This window comes from Lagopus leucura, unplaced genomic scaffold, assembly GCF_019238085.1.
Source record: "Lagopus leucura isolate 7727_CA_CO unplaced genomic scaffold, USGS_WTPT01 Super-Scaffold_73, whole genome shotgun sequence".
Classification (NCBI taxonomy): domain Eukaryota; kingdom Metazoa; phylum Chordata; class Aves; order Galliformes; family Phasianidae; genus Lagopus; species Lagopus leucura.
Window position 1 is genome coordinate 53,697,142 of NW_024962252.1, and position 16,058 is coordinate 53,713,199.

General features: G+C 42.7%; 1 protein-coding gene across 2 annotated transcripts in view; it reads left to right on the forward strand.

Annotated features, from left to right (window-relative positions):
• Positions 1-5,277: 5,277 nt before the first annotated feature.
• The window catches only part of CNKSR3 (CNKSR family member 3), a 63,817-nt gene continuing 53,036 nt past the window's right edge, over positions 5,278-16,058 (forward strand). Inside the window, exon 1 of one of the 2 annotated variants that reach the window (XM_042880137.1) lies at positions 5,278-5,400. In XM_042880137.1, coding sequence (XP_042736071.1) covers positions 5,349-5,400 — 52 coding nt within the window. In that variant the 5' untranslated portion in view covers positions 5,278-5,348. The remainder of the gene's footprint in view (positions 5,401-16,058) is intronic. The other variant, XM_042880145.1, reaches the window with a different exon arrangement.

Below are 16,058 nucleotides of genomic sequence, written 5' to 3' on the forward strand. Positions count from 1 at the left end.
ATAGATAATTAAGGGCTGTGTTATGATTTTGAACTCATGCTGGATACTTGTGGTACATTTTCTCTCTCAAAGAGTATGTGAGAGGTGCCAGCCTTCCAATAAAACACTAAATATTTAAAAACAACAACACCCCTCATCTGGCGGCCGTATTTCAAAGAACAAGCATCAATCCATTGTCTGGCTTCTGCCGTCATCTTGTACATGGAGAAAGCCAAAGACTCCAAATAATTTTGTGGCCTTGGGCATCAACAATAAACAATGTATATTTGATGTGTTGGCCTAATTTCTGTCCATTGAATCTGCCATTTTAAATCTGTTTGCATGCTATTTTTATTTATTTTTTACATTCAAGGTCTTTGTACGCCCTGTGATCTTTGCACGTTTCTCAAGTCTTACAATTTCATATTTCGGATGATATTTTGAGGAACAGATAACCAAAATCCACTTTTACACTAAAAGACCAGATCATTGTAGAAATGGCTTTTGCAGAATTCTGCACTTTCAACCGAGTGAACATGGCTATTGCTACACTTTCTAATTACATTAGCAAATGTTTGGTCCTGAAAGCAGGGGAAAGGAGATATAATTACACTGACAGTGGAGAGAGAGAATATGTATTGATTACAGTTTTTAAAGTTCTTTTGCTAGATTTCTGCTATGAAAATTGTTGTCCTGAAGGGAAGCTGTAAACCTATTTTTGAAGATCAGTAGGTTTTAAGAAGGGCTGTTATACTTCAGGTAATTGCTTTACGCTTTCTTATATGATATATAAGCTCTTCTAATACTTGTGGTACCAACATTTGTTTGTGACTTCTATTGCACTCAGAGTAGCCATTGATTCAGATGACAGATCTGCTCTTTGGTCTCTGCAAAGCTGTATTTTAAGAAGACTAAATTACTCCTTTATCCTCTCCATTTCTCTGACTCCTCTTCCTGGGGCTTCACTTTGCAACTCAACACTTTGCAACCAAAGAACCAACTCTTCTCAGAAGAAAGAGTAATATGCAGTCTAAGGCAACATTAAGTATAATGTAGTAATTTATTAATGGAAAAAAGGTTGTGATTAATATGCAGGGAATATTTCAGTGCTGAACCTTGGTAAAGGTATGACAGGTATGGAATTCTCAGCAGTGACAATTAAAAAGCTTTAATACACAAAGCAAACTGTTGAATGTGATTACGTATTTAATTTATAAGCTGTAGCAAGTGGCACAGAGTTAAGGCTTTATCCTCGGATCATGGACATATATGTACACAAGGATAGCTGGCCACATAAGCGTGCAAGTCATGAAATCTAAAATGCTTAGAAGGAAATAGGTGAGCCGCTACAGTAGGAAATGCCACTAGGGCTACACTGAGGAGATGAAATCTACATCTAGAAGGAAGCTAAGTGGCAGAGGGGTGGGCTAAACTCAGATACCTCACAGATGGGGAGAGGCTGCAGATCAACCGGCTGGTGGATGCAAATTCTGGCCTTTCCACCCAAGTGGTTTCAGCAGACCTATCCTCAACATACTCACTAAATCAGCATCCCCACATGCCACAGGGAAGAGAACAAAGCCAGCATGTGAACCCAGAAAATGCCTCACCCAGGAGACAGTCACTGCTCTGCAGAGCTTGATCAAGACCGGACTGAGGCCTTGGGCACATATTCTGAGGCAGCTGTGGTCATAGCAAACCAGCTGTAGTTTACCACATTATTGTTTTCCCTCCTATCTGCTCATTCCAGTGGACCCTCTGCCACTGATGACTGCCCCAGCTGGGAAACACGTGGAGTTGCACAAGCTCCCCAGCTGCTCCAACCATGGAGGTTTGTTTGGACAGTTAACATACAGATACTCTTATATTCCCTAATACGAAAACATTTAAGCATGTTCCTCCCACTGAATTTAACAGAATTACTCCCATGTCTAAATTTAAAGCACTTCAGGATGACTCTTAGTAGTTTTCCAAGTGCTGCATGAGCTGCCTGTGACAGGGCAAGGCTTTGAACCTCTTTCTTTTGAAATTGAGCTAGGCTGTCTTAACCACAAGACCACAGGTATTTTGTGAGTCTGCTCATTAATGTTTGAAATATATTTTAAAATCTGATTATTTGCAAATGCTATAGAAGAAACTATAATAGTAGCTTGTTTTCTTTCCAGAGTAACTCTTTCTGAAGTTAATAGGGTCTTCAATTCCTGATCAGGTGGATTTTTCTCAGCTTCATTAAACAGTTGTGATGCTGCTACTGATTCAACTTGAAACATTTAAATACATGAAAATTAATGGAAAAAAAAACCCAAACAAACAAAAGAAAGTTTGCTTCACTTATTATTTTTAGAGCTTAGCAAATATTTAAATAACGTATTTATTTCCTGTTACTTTTTTCCCCTTCTACATATACCTCTATCTGCAAGGAAAGATATAGAGGAAAGTGTCAATGCACCTTTCTTGTATTTCTGAATCTGCAGATAAATTTAGGCTATAAAGAAAAATGGCTAAATTAAAACACGTGTATCTAGCATTCTTTAAAAAGAAGCAGCAAGAGGTGGACTGTAAAAGAGAAAGAGAGCAATGCATCCTGTCTCCTTGTGAAGTACTCTTCAGAAAGTTCTGCATAGGCACAGGGACCCAGCTTCAGGCTGGCTTCAAACCCATGTGGTGTTTCATTCTACCTGGGGGCCTTAATCAGTGAGTGAGAAGGAGTTAGAGTGATTTAGGTTAAATGTGGGCTTCTTGAATCTGGGTTTGAGTATGAGTCCACATCTGCGTGCTTTTGACACATGACACTGGGCAAACAGCTGTAAAAGATGGAGCAGGCACTGCTCCTGCTAAATCTTTAAACTGCTTTCCCTGTTTTACCTTTTCTTTTACTTGCATTAAATTCCCAGCAGTTGCTTTTCATTTGGGGACATAATTCTTCCATATCTGATAACACTGACTGCTGGGGTGTATTCCAGACAAATCTTCCTGCTTCTGTATCGTTTGGACAGGGAAGTGAGAGCTAGGTGTGAACAAAAAGGTTGCCATTGTCAGGTTTCTGCTTAAGCATTGATACCGGTGAGTTCTGTGCTCAATTTACTTGAGAGTGAGGGAACTTCATAGCCAGGTAAAGAGAGCCCAAAACAAAGGTATAATCCAATTTCTATTAATTTTAAAATATATTTATAATAAATGTATATTGTGCAAAATAGTCTTGTGATCCCCAGGGGTGCCCCATTCTTGGAAGCATTGAAGGCCAGGTTGAATGGGGCCCTGGGCATCCTGTTCAGGAGAGCAGCAGCTCTGCCAATGGCAGGGGGTTGAAATTGGGTGGGCCTTAAGGTGCTTGAACCTTAACACTAGCCATTCTATGATTCTACAAAAATCAACCTGAATTCATGAAAATATTACATAAATGACAGTACTGCTTGGTTACTAGATTCTTTCTAAGTCACTGGGGAGGCATAGCCAGTACACAGTTTTCCCAAAGTGATAAAGCCTGGAAGTTCCTCAGGCTGTCCTTACTTCATCCAGACAAAAGAGACTTTCTTTGTATACCCAGTGCTCAAGAAGGGACTAGGCAGACCTATTTCTCTCAGTAGTGTACACCAAAATCTCCCACGCGATCATGTATAGAAAAGAGATCCATCACTGACAGTTCTATTATCAAGGTGAGAAGCAAGATTCTTGTGCAACAGCAGTTGCCCCATCAGTGTGAATATTTTAATTACATGCTAACAGAACCAAATCCAGTTCTGTACCTGACTCATTTCTAGTCACTTAATTTGTATGTTGCAGCTTCCAAATGAACTTAAATACTCAGTGACCTTTCTCACTGAAAAGCTAGAGACATGCTTCCTTCCCCTGTCATTCCCACCTCATTTGTCCACAGCAGGCTGTACAGCAGATGGTTTCGAGGGACATAACACAATAAAAGAACACAGGGTCATTACAACATTGTCCTGCTTACAAAAACAAACAACAAAAAAGTAGATTTGTAATCTTGAAAATTATAAAAATTCTAACAACGAATAATAGATTTATCAAATTTTCAGATCTGCTAGCAAGTGACTGGACTTGCAGTTCTGACTCACAAAATCTGGTGCTCATCCTGTCCAAATAAGACATAGGGCCTGGCTTGAGATGCGTGACAGAGAAGGATGGCAGCAGATGAACACTCCAAACACCAACAGCGAGACATTTGCTTTCCTTCCTGCAACCTTGGGAAGCATCTGTGTAGTTAAGACCAAAGCTCTGTGACACTAAGGGTTGTGAAACCATTAACAGGGCTCATTGCAGGGCCCATCTGTTCACCCTAGGCTTTGCAGGGGCTGAGAGCGGCTGCTTTGTTGTTTTTGGAGTGTGAATGACGCACGTTTCCATAGGGAATCCAGAAATTTTGGGCTGCTCCATTGATACTGTGGTGAATCTCATTTTAATCTTTCAAATATGCAGTGAGGTGAAGTGATAGGCATAGTATTTCACACAGCAGAAAGCAAATCAGCAACTCAGCTCCAATCAATTGATCTTAGAATCAAGAACTAGAAATATACCTTCAGCCACCAAGTGGCAAACAGGATGAGTGAACTACTGTTGTTTAGGTATACGGGCAAAAAAAAAACCCTTTTGTTTTTCACCACTATTTCTCCAACCTAAAGCTGTTGATAGAATCATAGAATCATTCAGGTTGGAAAAGACCTTAAAGGTCACTGAGTCCAACCACGACTAACCATACAACCTAACTAACAACCCTCTGCTAAATCATGTCCCTGAGCACCGCATCCAATTGGTGATGCGCCATGTCTTGACTCAGTGGCCAGGCCGTGCAGCAGGCACACTCCTGTGGGGCAGGAAAGCACTGAACACAGACACATAGAGCTACAGACTCCCATCCCAGTGAACGCACACTTTGGGTATGTTCGACCACAGGCTACTTAATACCGGCACAGAAAATCACTCTATTTTCCTTTCATGGAGTTTATTTCACTCAGACTCCCAATTTCTCCCGAAGATGCCCATCTCTCCTCTTCCTTCTCCCTGGGCTGCTTCACTCTGCTCCTTGCCCCACCGCGGCCGTTGCTTCCCATAGGCCGAACCGATGCCATCGCCCCGTCACTCCTTCCTAGCCCACCGGCCGCCACCCGCGGAGTCCCGCTGGGGGCGGAAGCAGGCACCCGGCCCGGCCCGCCGCCGAAGGGAGCCGGCCGACAGCACGTGGGGGCGGGGCGGCTGCGGGGCGGGCTCCGGGAGGAGCCGGCTCGAGGGGACGGCCCGGCTGGCGCAGGGCGGGCGCCGAGCGGGGCAGCGGGGATGGGAGCTTGAGAAGGGGCGAGTCCGCGTCCGAGAGCGCGGCGGGCGGCAGTCCCGGCGGGGCTGAGCCCGCCATGGAGCCGGTGACGAAGTGGAGTCCGAAGCAAGTGGTAGACTGGACCAAAGGTAAGTACGGGCACCGCGCCGCGAGGGTTTTCTAGTACCAGGTTCGGGGGCCGGCGGGGCAGCGCCGCCTGTCCGTGTGGGAGCCGCAGCTGCTCTCGCCCTGCCGGCAGCCGGGCGGCCTTGTGGCAGCGGGGAGGGCGCCGCGGCGGTGGCAGCCGCTGTCCCGCGGCTCCGAGAGCTCTGCTGCGCGCCTCGGCCGGAGCGCTGTGGGCGTTTCTCTCCGGGCTAGGTGCGGGGAGGGAGCAGGCGGGCGGGCTGCTCGCCGTACGGGTGTTCGAGCGGAGCCTTCCCTGCTGCGGCTCCTGCTGTGGCCGCGCAGCTGGTCGGTTCACAGGGCAGTGCCAGCTCCTCTCCTTCGGGCGGGGAGTTGAGTGAGTCCCTGCGCGCTGACTCCGGGCTTTCCAGGCAGCAGACAGCCGCTAGTCGGAAACATTTCGATTTCGTACGTTAAGCAAAAACTTTATAAACTGATTCAAGTAGGCAAGATCCATTAATCTCGTTGAACGGTGGCGGGATTAACATTGGGTGCTGCTGCACGGGAAGTTGAATTCCGGCCCCTGCAGCTCTCCCACTCTTCGCGCCTGTGCTTTTATTCTCTCCTTTGTATCTGCGCTTACTGCTCAGTTCTAAGATCTTTCCCTGACGTTCCCCCTGTATGACCGATTGGCCAAGTTTGCCAAATTGTGCTGCGGGAGGCAGAGAAAGAAAGAAGTTGGTTGTCGCAGCCGTGCCCGCGGGGTGCTGCTGCTGCCATCTCCGGGCTCCCCTGGGGGAATCGCTGTAGTGTTTTTGTGAGGGCAGTTCTGACACTCGTTTTGTCAAGTCTGGTTGGACTCTGCGAGTGCTTTCTGAGTAGCAGTCGGAGGTTTGCACTCGCAGTTCCTGCTCTACGGTCTATAAATCGCAGGGAATGTAGCAGTGAATTAGGTGAGGGACTTGTGATTTACAAACTAGACTGCTGTTCTCTTGTAGGACGGTGTTTTAGTGCGGTCGTCTTTTGTTACATGAAGTGTTTTTGCAGGCTTCTCTTGGTTTGAATTTGACGTGAAATTATGAATTCCCTGGATGAGGAGCGGCACTCGTTTGTAGCAGCCATTACTTCAACGTCTCAGGACCATAACGCTGATTAGACCACATGCCTGCGGTCAGCGCTTGGCAGGAGTCGGACTCAGGACTGAGTCAAATTGGGAAGTCAGGCTCACGTTGTGTACAGTGCGGGATGGGTCCTCCCAGCCCTCCTGAGTGTCACCGTGCGGTGACAGACCGCCTCAGGAGCTCCCTGAGGGTTCCATGCAAACGTGCTGTGAAGTTATGCGTTAACACACGGCTAACTTCTATGGAAAGATTTTTTCTTCTGTTGGTATTGGTTGAAACAGGAGTGCATTGTTACACTGAAATAAGCCTTTTGCTTTGGCATGTGGAATATTTATACAATGCTGTTCCCTGATTATGTTTTTTCTCTTGGGCACTGAAAGTTTGTTAACTTGCCAGATTAAAGAGTAAACCTGCTAATCATTTTAAAAGGCCTTATTACTTTTAAGCACGCTTGGCTTGCTTTCTTGCATAATGTATTCTACTTGCAGGTTCCTTGAACAGGTAACTCTTTAGCTGGACCCTCAATTAGTGTTATACAGAATAATTTGAGGCCTGGTTGTAGTAGGAAGGTGTATCTTCTGACTAATGCTAACACGTGTCCTTTGAAATTCAAAAGAATAAATTAAAGACTGACAGTGACTTTTGTTTCTGCTGTTGTTTTTCGGTTTCCAGGTAAGTATTTGACCTCTCAGTGCCCGGCGTCATTTTACGTCACTCCCTGCCTAACGACATTGTCATAAAGACACGAGATGTGGAAAACTTTATGGTTGTGTTTTCATCTCTGCATATGAAAATTAACACTTTAATGGGTAGCTAATAGCCTTCTGAACACTGTTTCTTGGTTTATTTTTAACCCAAAATGCTTTTCTACTATGTAGCCCACAACCACTGCATCTTCAGCAGATACCAGTAGTCTATATTCTACCTTAGGAGCATTATCTTTAATTCTCAAGGTTGGTTTTATAAATACTAGATGCTTGGAAGGGAGCTTATGCCAGTTATTTGACTCTTGCTGTCTGTACAGAAGGGTAAAACCACAATCTCTGCTGAACTGGTCAAGCTGTGGGGAAGGTGTTTGACTGGTGATATTTGCTGCCTGTAGTGGTGCCATGGAGATGTATTATAGGAGAATGACACGAATAACGGTGGTGGGAGATAGGTTTTGCAGATAGTGATGCATGCATGTTATAAAATGGTAAGACTTTGGAAAAATAGGGAGAAGCAAAAATAAGAAGTCTCATTTGGGCCATTTTAATGTTCAATATAAAACTAAGGCTTTTTCTCCATTAACTATTTTTCTATTTCAAATACATTTACAATCAAACATTTATCAATTGATGTATAATTATGCATATTTATTAACATATGTTATATTAAAATTTATTTTCACATTTAAAAAAACAACATTTTTCCCAACCAAAAGGCGCATAGAAACTTTCCCCCTTCTGATGAAGCAAATTCCAAAAGTAAGCTGTGCATCCTCTCCAGGACAGTTAGCTAATTGACTTTTGGTGAACTTGGCTTCCTGTCTAAAACAAGCAGACAAAACTTGCAATACTTGCACTTTTTTTTTTTTTTAAACAGAGCAACCCTCACCTTGAAGAGTCACATTGTGATTTTTGTGCTGTTTGCTCCCTTGCAGACCCTGTAAAGAACCTTTATCTGTAATTTGGAATAGAGCATATGTAGAATTAATTTTGTAAATGTGAATATTTCTAGGTTTTTGTAACCAGGTTTTAAATAAAAAGTGCTTTGTTTATTGTTGTCAACAATAGCTGATAGAAAAAGCAGTTGTTTGCCTGCTCTTGTTAATTCACTCTAGAATGCTTTTTTTTTTTTTAAGCAAGGGTGTTTTTTCTGGCAAAGCATACTGTAGTGACAGTAGCAGATAATGTAGCTAAGGGTAAAATCAAGGTTGTTGCTGAAGAGTTGTGCATTTACTCACTAGCAGCTCTGTAGGCAAAACATTTCTCAAGCTCTGACCAAGGATATGGTAGATCTTTAGCTATAGCATCGGTTTTAGGAAACTATCTGGTATTCATAAAGGCATTGAAGTGATGATTTTTTTTTTTTTTTTTAACAGTGTGATGCAGATTCTAGCAGTTTTTGGGAGTTGTCTTTAGCTGTGAGAATGTGCTTTTTGATCAGGTCACTATGTTGAACTGACTTCCTTGCAGGGTGTTTGTGGAGTTGGTGGCATGCATCGGTCTTGAAACTGACTGAACAGGGACAATAGATTCTCTTTCAGTTAATTCTTGCTGGAAGAGAAGCTAACTCTTGCCTGGTAGCATTTGACTTGCAGCCTTGTTCCTGGGTGAGCTAAGATGCTTACAGGCTCACAGACTTCATTTCTTTCTCACTACCTTCTTGTGTGTGCCCTCAAGACTGAATTGTCTGCTAGAACTCATGAAGGAGGCTTAGAATGGCTTGGGTTGGAAGGGATCTCTGAGATCATCCAGTTCTATCCCTTGTGCCACAGGCAAGGTTGTCAACTGCTATATCATGCACTAGGACCAGGTTGCCCAGGGCCTTGCTCAGTCTGGCCCAGAACACCTCCAGGGATGGGGCATCCACATCTTCTCAAGTCATTTGGGTTATGGTGGGGTGGGCTGACAGCTGTGCAAGTTGCAGCACGTCTTGAGGACTGCAGCTGATGCAGTTTGATGATGCTTTTGTAGTTTTCTGTGTTTTGGCTATCCTGGCTGTAGAAACTGGCAAGAACTCATTTTATTACATACAGACACGCATGTGGAGAAGTGTCCAGTACAGAAGTGGCATAACTTTTCTGGAAGAGAACAATTTGAAGAAAACATTGTAATGTGATCATGTGGAGGCATGTTCTGTAGTCTCAGTAGCCCCTGACTACTTAAAACCTTGCAGCTGGGATATGGGAGAGGAAGAGAAGCTGCAGAAGGGGAAGATTCTCCCATGTGAAAAATGCCAGTATCCTGCTAGACAACACAGTTGTATCATCTCTTTGTTTTCCTCCTCTTTCCCCTTACCCCCAGGCCTGGCATACTTATGTGACTTGTGACTTCAAGCCAAATTTTACACGGTAAAGACAGTTTGACACGCTTGTGGTTAGATGCCTTCTTGTTGTGAGTCTCCGTTACAGTCTGGCCTTTGTTACTGTAGCTGTGTGCTCAGCTAGCTCTGGATCAGGCTGGAGCTTTGGTCCTTTTATCGCACCCCGGATTCACTTATTCCATTACCAAAATAGTTCATGGATGTCATTTATTCCTGTGGCTGTTATGTCACAAAATATTCTTGATTTCAATTCCCATTAAAACTTGAGGGCAACTATTTTTATTTATAGGTATCCTGGAAGAAGAAGGGGGAATATGTTAATGTATTAGCAGTTAGCATTTAATCAAGAGGGCCTCATGTTCTTTTATTTAGAGTTATTGTGCTGATTTCAACAAGGTCAGCTGTGTTAACTGTGTGCTGGGTGCCCCAAACCATAGCTGGCTTTCAGAAACAGTTCTAAGTAGCACATAACACTGAAGTTGTGTGGTTGTTTTTTTTTTTTTAAGCCTTTTTAAGTATTCTCAATTGGATACTATTGTGTTGAAAGTATTTTGAAAAAATCTAACACTAATAAGCCTTAATTTCTCTGTTTGCTTGTTTACTCAAAAATATTTGTAAAGAGTTTTTTTATTATGCAGATGAGGTTGAATGTACACCCTCTTCTCAGGTATTTCAGCTGAAATTCTGAATGTAGCTGGCCTGTAATGTTTCATTAGCAGAAGGTGAATATAATAAATATATTTAGCATTTGTCTGTCGGTTATAACTTAAAGTAAAAAGCTGTACAACCAGTTTGTTCTAGTGCTAGCTTAAAATTATTCATTCGTTGTTGCTATGTGAATGTGTATGAAAAATGTAGAATCAGTTGGCCTCTGTGTTCACGTGTTCATGGTTGTTTTTTTCTGTAACAGTTTTCTTTTTGTTGTTGTTGCTTATGGGTTCTGTGATTTTATTTTATTTTTTCTTCTTTCCCCTCACAATCTGCTCTGTTTGCTTTGCCATTCAAACTATTCAAACTGGCTTTTCAAACTATTTTAACCAGACATCAGAGGTCTAAAAGCAGAGGGCTATCACCATAATGTATTGAAAAGAAACCTTTTAAATGCTAAAATCTCAGTGAGCATTACTGGAAAGTTGATTGTAACATTTAGTAATATAATGCAGCTGTGACAAAGGATTTTAGCAGGTAGTGGGTACAAAGCATATATCTTTAGGTAGTACCTAGACACAGAACTGTTAAAAGCCAAGATGTTCTGTATTAGTCCACCAGAGATATAGTGATAGCAGAAGAAATTTCTGTCAATTATAATTGCTCAGTAGTTAGTAGCAATTAGCTGTTGCTTCTGTAGTATTTTTTCCTCTTTCTTGCATGTTTTTTCTACAGTGGTCAAAAGCTTTTTTCTTCCATTGTTTGAGCCTTCTGTAGCCAGTCTCATTTTTGATGAAATGTGTCTGATGTTCATAATTCTAGTTGCTATGAGTTTGTTCCTCATGTTTCTGCCTGGGACTCTTGTTTTCAGCATATAAAGCCTCTTGGCTAAGGATCGTGCCTCTTTCTGTTTGTACGCTGTCTAGCACACCACAAGAGCTAGTGGAAGACAAAATACAGAGCACTAGATAAAATTCTTGTTGAAATTTGTGATGGTGTTTTATTTTCTTAAGTAAAAGAACCTGACAAAAGGCTGTTACCCAACAGATGCAACTAGATGAATTGCAGTTATGAGTGATGTGGCATACAGCCTGTCAACAAGTGTAAGCATAGTTTTTTTGTTTTTTTTTTTGAGGGGGGAGGGGTGTTATTTGTTCTTTCACTTGATTTCTTGAATCTAAACTTACAGATTGCCTGATTTAAGTCGTGTTCTAACAGATAAGCTCCTTCCAGGCATCTTAGAATGAGATCTTCCTTTGCAGGGAAGCTTCACAGTGAGAATAGATTAATGCTTATGTCCTAACAGTGTCTCTGTGAATAAATGGAAAAAATTGATTACTGTTGCATTTTTTCCATACTTGGGATGTTATTAGTCTTAATTTGAATCTTGCATTTTCCTGTCAACATCACGTACTTGGGTTTCACCTCCCTGGAGGTTTGTTATTTTGGCAACGTTTCTTGGCTCTTTCCTCCAGATACCCCAAATATGTAAGTCCTGTCAAAAAGAGGAGGTAGTGAGATTCTGATGTTTTCAAGGCTAACCTAGAGAAGGGAAGGAGAGGATGGATAAAAGCTAACAGAACTGGGGCCTCTCTAGCAGACTCCTACATATTTGCAGTAGATCTTCAGGACCTTTTTTTTTCAGTCACAGGATTGGTCTCAGATCTTAATGTTTCTTCACAAGCTTGCAGTAAGAGTTAGGAAATATGAAGAAAAATGCTGTTTGACTCTGGATCTCTGTCTGATGTTAGGGTACATATTCCTTTCAGTGAGATGACTTCTGAGTATAAGGTATCATTCATATCCCTGGGCCATGCTTGCTTTGCGTAAGTAGATTGTGGATTTCCATATGCCTGCCTCCATCTTTTCAGAGTGTGTACAGTAACATTTCACAGCTTGGAGGATTTGCCAGGAGGATGTGTGCATGGAATCTGCCTGTTCTTTTTTTTAATAGCTTTAAACAATCATTGCCTATTAAAATAGATTTTTATGATACTATGAAACACAGCTGTTTTTCATCAAATATTACAAACGCTGGATAAAATCAAGCATTTGTGTTTTGATTTGGTGAGACCAAATCACCGACCTTTGTAACTTTGGCCTACAGACATTCATTCAGTATCTGACTGACTTATACTGTAATAATGCATTCGTGTTGAGTTTGAGTAGTTTCTCTTACTTCTTTCTCATAGCCTTTTACACCTTGGTCACTGTAGTACCAAAATCTCTTCAGTTTTTGGACTCTTTCTTGTATTAGTAGTTAGGTGTAGGGAAGCTAAGCATCTGCTGTGGTGTTACAACCAAAGCTCTGTGGTGCATATATGATCTTATCTTTCTTTTTGATCAAAGGAGAGATCTCCATTAGTACTTAATTGGTGCTCATCAAGGGCTAAGGCTTTTGCTAAAGGAATGTTGTTACACGCTTCTAGTCTAATATGATCCTGATGTCTGTCTTGTGTATGCAAAATGAAGGTTGCTTAGCTTGTCATGCTTTTATCTTTAATGTTAATAATATATTTTCTTATCTCACCGAGTCTTGTATGACTGGAATGAAGTTTGCTGGGTGAATGCTTTATGAACAGCTCAGTAATACGCCTATTTTGTCATTAAATAAAAGATAACTTTTCTGATACAGATGTTCTCCCAGCCCAAACAGAAGAGCAGGTCTCAAGGTGTTGCTTCTTTTGTGTTTTGAATTTAGTGGCCGATGAGGCAGGCCAATTTAGAGGTGCTGTTGGGCTTCTTGCCCAGCTGAAGACCTTGGCAGCGTGCTTCCTCCTCCATGAACTAAGTATGGTGAGAGGGCTGTGTCCTCACAGCCAAAAGACAGCCCTTTAGTGATGGGTAGATGTGCAAGTAGGGTAAGGCCCTGCTGGCCTAATCGCTGGGATAGCAGTATCATGGCTTGAGCATTGAGGAAGCAGAACGCTGTGCTGAGCTGGTATCAGTGTTGTGCTGCTGAGGAAGCCTGTGCTTTGGATGAGGGTGGGAGGGAGAGGAGAACAATAGAAGCTGAAGGCCTGCTTTTGTGCAGGAGGCTCCCCAGGAAGGAGGGCTGTGAGAGCAAGCTCAGACATGCCTGAGGAATGTGGACCGAAAAGCACGTGGAGGTCCAGGATGCAGCTGTGCCCATAGGAGTAGGGCAGGGCCTAACAGGAGGGGTGCTTTCTCATCTCCCTTGCTCCCTCAGCACTTGTCGCAGGGATTTCTAGTCAGTGCTTGGTTAGCTGTCCTCTACATGGTGGAGGATTGTTGCTGGCTCCACAAGCAAGGTTCCCAAAGGATTATGACAGAAGATAACTTAGTAATTGTTGGCATTCCTAATGCAAGCTATAATGGAAACTGTTGTTAAAAGAGGAATCAAAAGATAGACGTTTTATGCATTCTGTGATCTTGTACTCTTTTTTTCCCTTTTAGTTGTGTAGTTCTCTATGTGGCACCTGGATTTCATCTGTACTCACCAGAGAATGCAGCTTTGTACTTCTTATGCTGTACCTGCAAAAACATAGAAGTGTCATAGTTATTTAGTTGTGTTTTGAAACAATCCTTCATCTGTCCTCTAGCTATATATGTTTCTATTTATACATAAATCCATATGTGAGGGAAGCAAACCTATCAATAACCTTTTTTATTTCTTACTGATTTTAGTTGTATCTCACAGTAGCATGTGATCGTTATACAGATTGAACCGATAAATAAAAAGAGTAAAGAGCATGGTTTGCCTTCACTTATATTTGAGACTTACAGCTAATACCGGAGGATCATTTAATACTGGCATTTGACCTATTTGCTCTTTATTCAGGAGGGTAGATGTGGGTTTGATGCAATGGTGCCAAAGCTGGAACACTAAAATGGGCTGATCTGAGTGCAGTGCTTCCGCACTGGGTACTTGCTGGCAGTGAGGGTTCTTTGGAGTGGGGAATCTGTTCTGATGGTTGCAGTTACTACAGTTTTATGCTTCTATGTTTTGCTGCTTACTGCTTTATTAGGTCTGTGCAGCAGGAAGTTCCTAGTTAACTACAGTACTTTTAAAAAGACTTAAAAAATATTAAGATAACTAGAACAGAGCTTGAGAAATGAAGTATCTATGTGTGATAAATGCGCTCTATGCCTTCTTGATTTAACTGTCATGTATCATTATGGCAGTACCTCTGGTGCTTCAGTCTTTGTTTTATTCTTCCTGTACACCTCTCAATTGGGAGCTGCTGTGTTACTCTCTTTTTAAAGATAAGGAGTTAAAACTGTGAGGAGTTCAAGTACGTCTGTGCCATGGTGCAGTTTTAACTAACATAATGTAGGTTATCTATGTACAAGAAACAGCGTTAGCATTGTTGTCTTAGCTGTTTTTGTCTGTGAATACAGACCAAGTGCCAGGTCCTGCACTTCGGCTTTAAGAACACTGGGCAAGACTTCAGGCTTTGGGCGGACTGGCTGGGAGATTTGGGGAAGAAACCAACTTGGGGGGGGGTGTTGGTTGATGCTTGGCTGAATGTGAGCCAGCAGTGTGCCCAGGTGGCCAAGAAGGCTGATGGCATCCTAGCTTGTATCAGAAATAGTGTTGCCAGCAGGAGCAAGGAAGTGACTGTCCCTCTGTACTCAGCACTGGTGGGACTGCCCCGTGAGTACTGTGTTCAGTACTCCCTCACTACAAGAAAGACACTGATGTGCTGGAGCATGTCCAGAAAAAGGCAATGAAGCTGTGAGGCGTCTGGAGCGCAAGTCTTATGGGGAGCAAGTGAGGGAACTGGTATTGTTTCTCATGGAGGAGGCTCAGAGGAGACCTTATTGCTCTCTACAGCTACCAGAAAGGAGGTTGTGTGAAGTGAGGGTCGGCCTCTTCTCTTCTGTTACTAGTGATAGAGCTAGATGGAATGGCCTTGAGTTGCACCAAGGGAGGTTCAGGTTGGATGTTCAGAAATTTTTTTTTGCTCTGAAAGAGTGATCAGGCAATCGAACAGGCTGCGCAGGGAGGTTCTGGGCTCACTGTAACTGGAGGTGTTCAAGAAACATATATATGTTGTACTGAGGGACATGATTTTGTGGGAGAATATTGGTGGTAGGTAGACAGTTAGACTGGATGATCTTGGTGGTCTTTTCCGACATCAGTAAATCTGTTATTCTGTGTTGCTCATTACCTCCTGAACTGTTTGGGCAATTTCAGGTGTCCACATATGGCAGTGTTTGTGATGCAGGTGATGAAGGAAAGCGATTTTCCTCTGGTCCTACTGTGGGAGGCATTCAAATCAGGCTTAAGACATGATTAATTTACATCTGTGCTCTTGTTCTAGTCACTGGAGCCTAGAGAATGGTTCACCAAATCTTGTCTGCTTCACGGAGAGTTGAAGGATGCTCTAGGCACTGTACTCTAGTACGTTGAGTACTGCAGAGGTCCCTACTGAATGTAAGCATGTTGATCCCCCATCTGGGTCCATCCCACAGTGTCTGCTGTAGAGCAGCGAAAGTTGCAGGCCCTGGTTCAACCCTAGATTCTCCTTTCTTCATAGTCACTCGAGCTGCTATTGTGCAGAAAGTGACAACAGAACAGGTGGAGGCATGGTCATTTAGAAAAGTTGTGTGCGTAAGAGAAGAGAGCACAGCTTCATTTAGAGTTGTTGAAATACTCATAATGAGTAGGCATCTTTTGTGGTTTAACCTGGCAGGTAGCTGAACACCACATATCGTTTGCTCACCCACCTCCTCCCAGTGCAATGCAGAGAGAACTGGAGGGAAAAAAAACCCAGAAATTAGAACTCGTGGGTTGAGATAAGGTCTATTTACTGAGATAGAAAATGAAGAAAAAAGGGTGGTAATGATATTATGTGCGTCTGGATGTGTTTATATGGATATGCACAAAACAGGTGATGCAGAAACAGTTGCTTAACACCCAC